Below are 12,476 nucleotides of genomic sequence, written 5' to 3' on the forward strand. Positions count from 1 at the left end.
AAAAAAAAAAAAAAAAATCCTGAATTAGTGACTTTCTCCAAAAGAAATACGTATCATAAAAAAATCCATTCACATAGATCAAAAAGGTATCTTAAGTTGAAGACTGTTCATTTGAAAAGCAAGGAAAGAATTTTAAGTTTAAAAGAGAATTAAATCTGCTTTTTAATGTTGGACTTGGTCTCAGAAACTATGACATTAGCTTGCAGACAATTAGTGTTTTCAAAGTATCGGCTATAAAATCATCTACTCAACAGGTACTTACTGAGCACCTGCTGGGGTGGCAAGTACTGTGTCCTCTGAATGAGAAGGGTCTCAAGTTCCTAAATAAAGTGGTCAAGGTTAACCAGGTATTCCAGTCAGCTGCCCTCAGAAGTCTGTGGGACTCCCAAGGCAGCTCAGGATTCAAAGACCCCTCTACAGCAATGGTTTATTTTTATTTTTTTTATCACTGCAAGAGATGCTATTTGTCAAAATATGATTTTCTGTTCTGCAGGGGGCTGCTTAGTGGTGCGCCAGCCTGATGCTGACAGGTCTTGTAACCCACCGTGTAGTCAACCCCACTCATACTGTAGCGAGGTATGTGTGAATTCATTAGAGTAGACAAGCCAGCTTCATCGTTTGTCATCACACTGCTTCTGGTACAATCCATCCCCCCCACCCCCCAAAAAATGTCTTGAGGCATAAAAATTCTATTTTGGGACTACTTCTTTTTACCAGTATAAATAATTCTGAATGCACTTCCTTCTACCATTAGAATAAATTTGTATAAGGTACCAAAAAAGTGTGTTATTTTTTACATAGTGGTGACAGAAATTACGTGGAGTAAATTCCCAGAACAGTACTTCTTTAAAGCCTGCCATTCAGGTCAGGTGTGGTATACTTACAAAGATCACCTTGCATGTACAGTGTAAGTCTTGTTCTCCTGCAGACAAGGACATGCAGTTGTGAAGAAGGGTACACTGAAGTCATGTCTTCCAATGGTACACTTGAGCAGTGCACACTTATCCCCGTGATGGTGATACCCACTGTGGAGGACAAAAGAGGAGACGTGAAAACCAGTCGGGCAGTGCATCCAACCCAGCCCTCCAGTAACCCAGTGGGACGGGGAAGGACCTGGTTTCTGCAGCCGTTTGGGCCAGGTGAAGTTACCAGACAGTGCTGATGCGGCATTCCTTGGCTGTATATTTAACCAATAATGAGCAAGCATTTTCTTAAGAGAGAATTATTTCATCTGTAGTCATTTCTTTTGATACTGTCTTATATTCGTATAATTTTTACAATTATTATGAAAAAGACAATCATACTCAAAATTCAGAGATATGAATCTGCTCTCTTCTGAGAAAAATTCTAGGATTGATAAATTTCAGTCATAAATTTAGAATTATTTTCACATTGATTAAAGCAATCTAACAGTGAAAATATTAGGGCGAAAGTGTGTTGTCATGCAGAACTAGAACAAATCAAAACTATGAAAAGACATTCAAGAATTTTCCATCTGACCACAGAGTGTTAAATATTTGAACCCTATATGGGAAGGTCAGTAATGCAGGGGATGCTTGGCAGCCAGACCAATTTCTGTCAGTGCTTGGAGCTGGCACACTCAAATACTCAGAATCTGTACTAGGACCAGATACATGGGGACAGGCATGGAGCCGTCCTGTCTCGATGGGACAGTCTAAACTTGGAGACTGACCAGACCCATATCATTAAACAGACAGCTCATAATGTATCCAGTAATGGACGTGAAGCCTGGAGGCTGATCACATTCTAGCCTTACTCTGCGCATTCGGTCTCCTCAGTTGATTCAGCCATAAACTCACCCCTGGGACTAAGCTGGTGCTTGAAAATGTGCTGCGAGAGCTATATGTAACAGCTCATGCCACTTCTCCTCACACCCTAGAGGGATTACCACTTCATGACCAAAGGAAATTGCCAGGCAAAGCAAAGCATAAACTTCTTCCTAACGCCAGTAGAAACTTGAGAAAGGAAGGAAAGAATTGGCATAGCTAGCACAGCTGTATTTTTAATGCATGGAGTCAAAACACTACCTTACTGGTGAATCACTACTGGGATTTTTTAAAAGTATTTTCACTGCTTGGGTGATTAATATATAACCACATCATCCCTGACTTTATTAGATTTTGATCTGAAGATAAAATTTATTTTGTAAAGCTGACCTGTCTGTGTAAGCATGGGCAGCTCTTCTTCTCAGCGTCCAAGATGGCGGACCAACAAATGGCCATTTGCAGTCTTGACCTTGACCAAGAATCCAAGCAGATCTCCTCATATCAAGACTGCTTTTTAAATATAACATATTATTATTGTCATTTTTCACTTTATAGTTTTCCTAAAATGAACATTTTAATATATTAAAAAGGTATACATTATAAAAACATACAATTAGAGCATGCTCTTGTTTTCTGAAAAACCCAAAAATATTTGTTGAACTTCTCTCAGGACGGATAAACCCAACAGTAGAACAGTTCTTTTGATTTTGAACTCACTCAGTTTTTTAAAATATTTAGAATTGAAAAAAAGAATATCTAGAATATTAACTTGGTTTATTTCCAGCATATGAATGAACTCCTAAGTTGATCCAGCTCTAGGCAAAAATAATCATCATCATCATCATAGTACTGATTTTGACATCTTTCAAATGTTGGATAAACCAGTCTCTGTGGGGTCAGTTTGCCCAATCTATAATTTCAATATTAAAATTAATGTTTAAAAAATAAATATAAATAAAATTAATGTTTAGCTGGTTGGGTGTAACAGAAAATAAATGGTGTGAGGAACAAGTTAGACAAAATCATTAATACTATCATCCATTTGAAGTTTATTCAGAATATAAAACAGAAGTTCAAAGAGAATGAGACCAGAAAACCAAATTTTAAATGTTCCTGTCATAAAACTAGAAAAAAAGTTCCTGTCTTATCTGATTCCATAAATGGAAAAGACAGAAAAAAAGTTCTTTTGAGATTCTTTCATGTGTTAATCAAACTTGGTTATTTTTACAAATGATATTGTCAAATTAATTTTAAAGCACACTCTAAAGTATAAACTAGATAAAGGATTATTAATTCCAAAAATGTTAAATATATTTACTTTCATCTGAAAAAAATATTTAAATGACAAAATTTACGTTGAGATACCTGTCAGCATCAAAAAAGTTGTAGGAATTTTCTTGAAATTGCATTGTTTTCTTCTTTTCTCACAATTGCCATTCTGAAGATAGAATGAAAATCAGAAGAAAACATTTATATAGCATAACACATGAGTTTAAAGTAAAAATCCATATAGGAAGTAGCAGAAATTTAGACATATTAACTTGAAATCTGAACTTGAATTGCAACATTATTTATCATTTTTCAATTCAGTTTTCATTGAGAATTTATCTTTAATGAAAGAGCATCTAACACATAATATCAGCTTTGCATTAATCATTAACTCTGCCTAAGCAATAATTCATTTTGAGTTTTCAAAGAACTTGGTCATATGTGACTGGTCATTGGTCATAGTTAAAGACTGTAATATATACAGCAGACTAATGTAAGTTAATGACCAATGTCTGTTCTTCTCAGATGGGAGACTGAAGACCTGGGTTTATGGTGTAGCAGCTGGGGCATTCGTGTTACTCATCTTCATTGTCTCCATGATCTATCTAGCTTGGTGAGTGTTTAAATATTTAAAAATCTAAGGAGATCTATTTCAGAGGAAATACTTTCAATTGGCCATAACCAGGAACAGCGATCTAATGTCCCACATAAGCATTCCACATTTATTTAGGGTTCATCTGAGTTTCTGAATAAGCATAGATGGATAATCTAAAAGCAACTGAATCCGAACCATTTAATTTCTGAATATGAGCCAGAACTGCCCCAAGTCATCTTCTCAAGTTGTTCCCCCTGGTTATGCAAGCACCATATATTACTTTGTATACTTATGGTGAACTGTACTTTTTTTATTAAGTTACTACTGAGGAAGAGATTATGATAATACCTAATTCAACTGTCTTTTAAAACATATTATAAGTTGTGTTATTTATAAAAGTTTGTGGACAAATATAAATGACTATACTATAACATTATTCCATTATTAGTACCAGAGAAATTATATCTAGAAAATTTATCTTTTACAGAATAATAATATACTTGAAGGGTTCTGGTTTATGTTTATTCAGAGGAATAAAACTGAGGAATTCAAAAACCAGAAAATCAAATTTTGGGGTTGAATTTAGAAAGTGTAGGCAATTAAGCAATTTTTAGGTTTATCACTGTTTCAGTTTTTTTCATTTAAAGCAATAAAAATTACAATTGAAGATTTTCTTTCTCACAGTTTTATTGATTTTTTTTTTAACAGCAAGAAGCCAAAGAAACCCCAAAGAAGGCAAAACAACCGGCTGAAACCTTTGACCTTAGCCTATGATGGAGATGCTGACATGTAAGTCGTAACTTACTCAGCAGCTTCCAATTTCAGCTTTCTGCCTTTGCTGTGGATATCCAGAGGCCACAAAGCTATTCAAACTGTGTGGATTAAACTACAGTGTTACTTCTTAAAAGATCATCATTAAGGAAGGAGTGAAAATCACAGTGCCATTGGATATACCAAGTCAGTACTACTTACATCGAAACCATCAGCCCTGAGAATTCTAGGAGATTTAGTTGATACATGATGCATTCTGAGTCTTATGTGATCTTTTCTGAAATCTACCAACTGATAATTCACTTTCATCTCTAAAAACACGATGGTGGGACTGACCAGTTTAGGATGCCTGATGCAAGCCTCTGTCTGCAATGTTAACCCCTAGTAACATTTTCGCATGAAGAGTTTAATACCAAAATCTCTACACTACTATATTCAAACATAACAACATGCCTACTCAATTGAATGATACACATTATTATGTCAGATTATATACTTGTTAATAAGCAATTTTAATGGTGGCTAAAACTAAGCTCTAAACTGAGCAGAAAACCCATTGAGTAAATTCAGCATCTTGGTGGTTGATAATAGTTTCATTGAGCTGCATTTCAGAGGCAAAGACCCTTTTGTAAGACTTCTTGCCTCTCTCCAAAGTGCGAATGCTGGACATGTACTAGTACCTTAGAAGAGTCCTCAAGTTCAGTATTTTACAATGGTTGTTGTCTGGAAAACTAATTTGCTTGTGTTAATACAGTACATTTCTACTTTCCCTAATTTTCAAACTGGTTGCCTGGATCTTTTTTTGCTATATGGAAGGCACATTTTTGCACTATATTAGTGCAGCATGATAGGCGCTTAACCAGTATTGCCATAGCAACTGCCTCTTTTCATATGGGATGAAGACATCTGTGCTCAAAGTGTCGTGGAGACATTTACAAGTTCTTGTGTCCTGAAGAGAGTAAAAGTTCAGCTGGGACGGCGACAGGATGGAGTTAGCTGTTACATCTGCTGTATACATACTTCCTCATCGCTGCAGCCACTGTGATATCAACAGCATGGCGATAACTTCAGTGTTCAAGTCCCGAACTCACTAACCCTCCAAAAGACGGTCCCCTCTAGTCAGCTTCTAATTGTACTTTGAAGGCTGTTTATGACTAGATTTTTATATTTGTTATCTTTGTTAAAAAAAGAAAAGAAAAGAAAAAAAGGAGCTGGTTGTCTTTTTAATTCTGAGCAGATGGAAAAAATAATTTATTGGTGATTTTTTGTAATTAAAAGAAATCAAAATGGTCTGATTTTTTTTTTCCCCCAGATTTGTTTTCCTACTTTCAGATGGAATGTATTTCAAAATCCATAGTTTAGTCTTTCTCAGTGGTAAAATTTGAAGCAAGTCTTTTTAATGTATGATATCAAAAACTAGAATTTTCAAAAGAGAAAAATAAATATTTTGTCCAGGACCTCATTAAATATCTAGACCAAGGGTGGCACATTCTTTTTTTTTTTTTTTGGTGAAAGGTCAGATGGTAAATATTCCAGCCAGGTCTATGTTGCAGCCTATCCATTCTGCCGTTGTGAGAACACAGCCATAGACAATACACAATACCGTCCATAGAGAATGGGCGTGGCTATTTTTCAATAAAACTTCCTATAAAGTCAGCAGGCCACGTTTGCAAGTTATGATTTGCTGGTCTAGAGGTTTTTTCCCAGTGCTAATTGTCCATCATGTCATCTTGAGTTTTCACTCATTTCCCCTCTGACTGTGATCAGGGTTTAATTTCAAAACCAAAAAACAGTCATTAAACATCTTAATGTATTGCAAGTAGTTATATTTTTCACAGATGTAGCCCTGGGAATGGCACAGTAAAATGATACCTAACTTGGCTGGTTTCTTTCATATGAAAAGAAAATCCAAAAGGTGCCATTAAAAAGCAATATCATTTTTCAGGCAACAGTTTTGCAACAACCTTTGGGAGAGGACAGGACATCAGATGTTCAGGTCTTTAAAAAAAAAAAAAGTATCACAAGCCATTTTATCTTAAACATAGCTGTGTTGCTGTACAAGTGGTTAGGACTCGAAGGTATTTCACCTTCGTACTAGAGTTTGAATTCACCCTACTCCTCATTCTAGAGTATCTTCAAAGATTACAAAAGATAGATTAGAATGTCATTGTCCCTCAAATAAGCAAATTTCTACATATTTAAATCAGCATTAAATATGGTATGTACTAATAACCTTGATCAGTATTTCCTATGTTAAGCAATGTGTAAATCATTTCTGAGCAAACAGGTTATCAGGAAAATGAGAATTTTGCCTTAGACCAAGGCTTTCAATAAGGAAAGGCATAAAAACAATTCCATCTCATCTGTCTCACTAAAAGAGGAAGACAAAAATAATATTGTCACCCTAAAACTGTGATTGTCAATAAATGTACTCAGGGGTCTCCCAAATAATCCTCAAGTTGATTTATTTGAGTAAAATGAGCTCCCATTTGTCCAAAATGGTTGAGAAAGAATCTATTACCATTACGTGAAGAATCTTGCTAAGTCTTATACCCTTGAAATTGTTGAGTGGAATAAACTGTTACTACTAATGATATAATACTATACAATGGCATTCATTCAGAAAGCAGATAAGTGTCCTCCTACCTATACTGTTAAAATTAAATGAATTCATAGGTCAAAATTATGTTATGAAAAGCCAAGGTGACCTTACTCATAAATTGATTACCTTTTGCAACATTACATGTATGAAGTAATCTAGATTCAGTGTGACCTAATACTAGGGAGCATACTGGAAGTTGGCCTTTTGTTAGGAAAGATACAGGGAGGCTATTTTGGACAAATGAAGGTTACTATATTCATGTTTATAACATGAAAATAGCCTTATTTTTGTTCTTGGCATAAGTCAATAATGAGTTAAATACTTTACTGGGATTTCATCAAAACAGTATTCCTCCTGTTCATTCTAAGAATTCAGGAGGGGAATATAGTAGTAACTTGTCTATTGACACTTTTGCCTTACCAAAATGGTCTGTGAGCCCACAAAGATTAAGAATCACTGTTCTGTAAGTACGAAGGTCTGCTTGGTTGGGGGGAGAAAAAGAAATGAAAAATATTGACACAGTATTATTTTGTTGGACTGTTTCTATTTAAATGACATAGAAGTGACATAACTGATCTCGAAAGGGGGTGATTTGCTCATTCATCAATATCTAAGCTAGGAAACTGACTATAATCCTTATTTCAAAGCCTTTTCGAGGACACTACAGTGTAGCTTAAAGCTAATTTGAAAAGGGGTTCATAAAAGCATGTTCTTAATTATAGCAAAGCACAAAGTACCTGTAATAAGACTAATATGTATTGAATTATCACACGTAAGACACTCTGCTAGATATTGTAAAATATTAGTAACGGCTTTTGTTTACATGCATATCTAAGACATTCAAAAGAAGGGGAAAAGCTTAATGAGTGAAAATGACGCACACATCACCCTTCACTCTGTTTGGCGTTCAAACTTGGTGAACATTTTTCCTCATGTAATGTCTGTGTGTCAGGCCGTGCTGGCAGGCTTGGGCTATATGTCTGCTCCACCCTCAGGCAGGTGGCAGTGGTCCCAGCAGCTTAATCCGAACCCTCTTAAGTTCCTAGACATTTCAAGACAAAGTCAGTTATTTAAAACTTCTCACAGGAAGCAAGTAACGCCTCTCAATTTTTCCTAACCTCCAACTCGCTGTATACCCTTGCTCCTTTACAATGATCAATGCCTGGTCTCTTGTCCAGCCTGCTCCCTTAGCAACAACTAGTCTTGTCTGCTTCCCCTAGAACCATCTAAACATGCCTACATTTTTAATAAGAAAAGAGGTGACTACCTATATCTCTTTTCTGTTGGAGTCAAAGTGTCACTTAGAGTGTGAACAGTTTGGTTTAAACAGAATTGTACCAGTCAAAGACATGGATAAAGAAAGGAAAGCTGTGGAGGACGTCCCCCACCCGCCACCCCACAAAAAGACCTTTTCTGTAAAAATGTCAATTCTTACCTTAGATTTAGTCCTACCCAGTACTCCCCCCTCCACCAACCTTCCCCTTGCGTCTCTGTACACGTCCTACCCCGTGAGACAGCAAGGGAGGCCTGCGGCTCTCAAAACTGACAAAAAAAGAGCCTGTCCTTAGGCTGAATCAAGGTTTGAATAGCCTTGCAAGAATCAGGCTTCCCAAATGGCCCAGGGTCTCACTATCTGTAAATATATTATCAAATTAAAATGTGTTTCTTGTTCTGTTTCCCCTCTAAGCTTGAGGGTGTTGAAAGAAGAGCAGTCTGTGAACACATCTGTGAGGAATCAGGTCAGACAACCATCTTCCCTGGGTCTGGTTGCGATGTGAGAACTGAAATTGCTGCCTGTCCCCTCTGGTGCTGCCCTCTGGTGGCCGCAGCTAACAGAGCAGGATTTCAGGGTCTGAAACAGGAGTGTGGGCCGCGCAGAGGGGACTGTAAAAGGATACGCGGTGTGATACGATAATGATAATTCTGTATCTAGCAGGGACACTGAAAAATGGGTATGTCTGCATTGTTAAATGAGCAAAACAAATGCTAAATGGATAGCGTTAATTTTGTAGCTTTATGTTTTTGTGCTTCTACCAAGCCTGATCTTAAAATGGGCAATTTTATGAAGACACTTAGTTGTGAGAGTCACGTTTCCAGCGATCAAAAATCTCTAGTCTATTTAGACTGTCCTTGGGTGTCAGTCTTCCCGTGTTTTGTAGATTTTTTTTTTAAGCAATAGTTTCTAGATTACCTGCTTTGAATGCTCACTGAGCTTCTCTCAACTATTTTTCAGGAGTCTATTTAAGTTTATTTTTTTTTAAATAAACATTAAGATTTCCTTTCTGGTACTTTTTTCTTGCCTATTTTTAGCACAGAGATTTTTGAAGCGATCAGTATCTGTCATTGTAAAATATAACTTTATTAAATTTGCAATGTCTTTCTATAAATTATAACCCCCTAAATGTGTTTTCTTTTTGGTTAATTTAATTACCTGAGTATTTATTTTGTTTAAATAAGAAGGCAGCTGTCTAAGAAGTTTTTGTTAATATTACTTTGTAAATTGTGTAATGTAATTTATTTTAAATTATGTACATTTCTTTTTTAATGCACAAGAGGTCTATGTACAATTTACTACAGATTTGCAAATACTGTCACTAAGCTTTACTCAGTTAATACAGATGGCATGTGAAGATGTAATATGCTTTTTTACATTTTCATATGGGTTATTTGTAAATTAACTGTTGCTGATAAACATAAAACACGGAGATCATTTTCATTCTACTGCTTGTGTGTATCTGTGTTTTAATTTGCATCCTTTGCTGCTGAAGTGTGGGTTAACACTTATTTTCAATGAAAAAAACATCTTTTTACTACCGTATTGCCCTCTCTTGGGTCTTTTTGTTTACAATCCCAATTTAGAAAGTTTGAGAGATGCAAACCTTTAAGTGTCTGCAGAAGCCACAGTTTAATCATCCTGGACAAAGGACCCCTTGGTTTCCAGTACGTTACAAGGTAGGAAGCAGCAGAGGACGCTGAGACACGCTGGAACACTGCGGTACAGAGCTTCTTCCCCTCAGTCAGAAGGCAAGCCACTCCCTATCCCTTCTCCCCGTGTCTACCGGCAGGAGACTAACCCTCAGGTGGAAGCTCATACGTGAATAAATTAAGATTCCTTCACTCCAAATTAAGATGCATATGTTAACAAATTCTGAAAGGGATGCACAAATTAGATGAATCATTGCAATTATTGTTAGGGTAGCTTGCAACTAAAACATTTTTTGAAATTGCTATTTGCTAAAATATAGCTAATAAGGAAGGAACCTGTTAAACACAGTATATAAAGCTCAAAATATATAGCTAGACTCAAATGCCTGATGAAAACACAGTGATTTGCAGCCTCCTTATTTTCTATCTTGTTCATTACAACTGATTCAAGAGGAGAATTTTTAAAATAACTGATGTATCTCTAGGTATTTGGACATTCATAGTCAAATCACTAACTTCATTTTTTATTTTGCAACTCTAATTTATGTCCTGCAAACACAAATATGAATGACTGGTCTACATTTTGCTGGTTGGTCTGAGTCCCTAGTGATTCCTTTCATTACACACCAAATGTACTCCAAAGAAAAGCCACCACACACTACAATTTACAGGTCTTGTCAGTGTCCATTAGTCTGGAAACAGTATGTCCATACAGAAGTGCTTACATGCAGTCAGGCTTTCTGATGTTGCATCTTTTTTTCCCCCCCTTTTTCTTTCAAGGATCACTCCCTCTCCCGCTTTCCACCTTCTGCCATAGCATCTCCCTGCCAAGGGAACTCAAGTTACCAATCTGATATATGTTCAGCCATGTTTTTCTCCCTGATCATACAATCTTATGAATATGATGGTGACAGGCGTGGAAAAAGAGAAGACAGAAAAATGAGTTAAATTTAGATACAATTGGAAAATAGCTTCATTTCTTTTCCCATTACTATTTCAAACAGAGTGAAATGTCCTTTGTCCTTCCCTTGGCAGTACCCAAGGCAAATCCCATAGCTTTTTGGTCACAATTTGAGTTATGGAAAAGAGTCCAGGCCAGAACAAAACCTCAGTCTGTCTCATGTTTTTCATTTCTCTGGTGATTAGCAAATTTGAACAATGTCTGTCTTTCCTGTCTGTGTTGGCTATTGGGGTTGGTCCTCTCTTACATATCATCTTTAAATGGCAATTCTGGCTCTACCAAAGTAGTTGTTAATTTTAGGCCATCAGCGAAATTTAAACTTTTGGGTAAAGAAAAATTTCTGAATTTTATTTCTCCACAATCTAGTTTTCTATCCCAGGCAGAGATGATCTTAACGAGGGCCCATGCCTCTTTATTGTCCCCAGCTCTCTGCTCTTTCCTCAGGATGCTCACTGTCCTCTCTTTATGGCCCTTGAGGCCAGTGTCACATGGAGGTGATGAAGTTGGAACTAAATCTTCTCTTAAAACCACACACTTTCCTTAGAGCTCTGCCCTTAATGTTCTCTCTACCTGGAACACTCTTCCCCTTGATATAAGCCTGGCATCTCCCTCACTTCATGCAGGTCTCTGCTCAAATGCCACCTCCTATGAGAAGTCTTCCTTGACTACCTTTATCCCTTTTATTTCCTCTTGCCGTTTTTTAGTTTTCTCTGTGGTCCTGATTTTATATATCTTTTTGGCCTGTGGTTGTGTTTTTACTCTCTCTCAGATACACAGGAGAGAGGCCAAGTCTTTATCTGTTTTGTTCCTCACCTGGAATCAAGTCCAGCACATAGTAAGAACAAATTCTTGTTGGATGATTAAATGAACCGAAGAATTAGTGAACTGTGAGTTTAATGGACAAAGAATCATTAAGGTTAATTAGCAGATCAGTTATAAAGAGACCACTAAGGTTAATTGACCAACTAATTCATTCAAAGCTTCAAGTTGTCAGTTCTCTGTCATGAATCATTTTATATCATTTCACTTGCCAGAAATATGTTCACCTAACCTACTCATAAAACACAATATTGTGACATGGGAAGAGCAGTAACAGGGCAAGCAAAGAAATTATATCAGTAATGATGAGCCTGGCATCAGAGAGGAGTGACAGCTGGGGACGTACCAGCAGGATGTGGGTGACGGGATTTGGAAACCTATCTTGAGAATGGAGTCTGTAAAAGAATTCTTTCCTAGCTTTCTCTTATTTTCACTTCATTGCATGGAAAATTCCTGTGGGAGACGTGAGTAAGCAGGGAATACTGGAAAATAAAGGAGGCAGGCAATCACAAATTTCTAAAAAAAAAAAACCCTTGTTCCAGGATCCAAAAGCAGCCTGACTCTCCTACTAAGTCTTACACTGTATTAATTTACTTTATGGTATAATATAATACCAATAATATCTTGAGTGTCCCTTGGACTACCAGGAGATCAAACCAGTCAATCCTAAAGGAAATCAACCCTGAATATTCACCAGAAGGACTGAAGCTGAAGCTCCAATACTCTGGTCACCTGATGCAGAGAGCC

General features: G+C 36.7%; 1 protein-coding gene across 1 annotated transcript in view; it reads left to right on the forward strand.

Annotated features, from left to right (window-relative positions):
• The window catches only part of THSD7A (thrombospondin type 1 domain containing 7A), a 479,501-nt gene extending 469,777 nt beyond the window's left edge, over positions 1-9,724 (forward strand). Inside the window, exons 25-28 of the mRNA XM_070369781.1 lie at positions 494-576; positions 929-1,139; positions 3,582-3,669; positions 4,360-9,724. Of these exons, the coding sequence (XP_070225882.1) occupies positions 494-576; positions 929-1,139; positions 3,582-3,669; positions 4,360-4,444 (467 nt within the window). The 3' untranslated portion in view covers positions 4,445-9,724. The remainder of the gene's footprint in view (positions 1-493; positions 577-928; positions 1,140-3,581; positions 3,670-4,359) is intronic.
• Positions 9,725-12,476: the final 2,752 nt, after the last annotated feature.

This window comes from Bos mutus, chromosome 4 (genome assembly GCF_027580195.1).
Source record: "Bos mutus isolate GX-2022 chromosome 4, NWIPB_WYAK_1.1, whole genome shotgun sequence".
NCBI lineage: Eukaryota > Metazoa > Chordata > Mammalia > Artiodactyla > Bovidae > Bos > Bos mutus.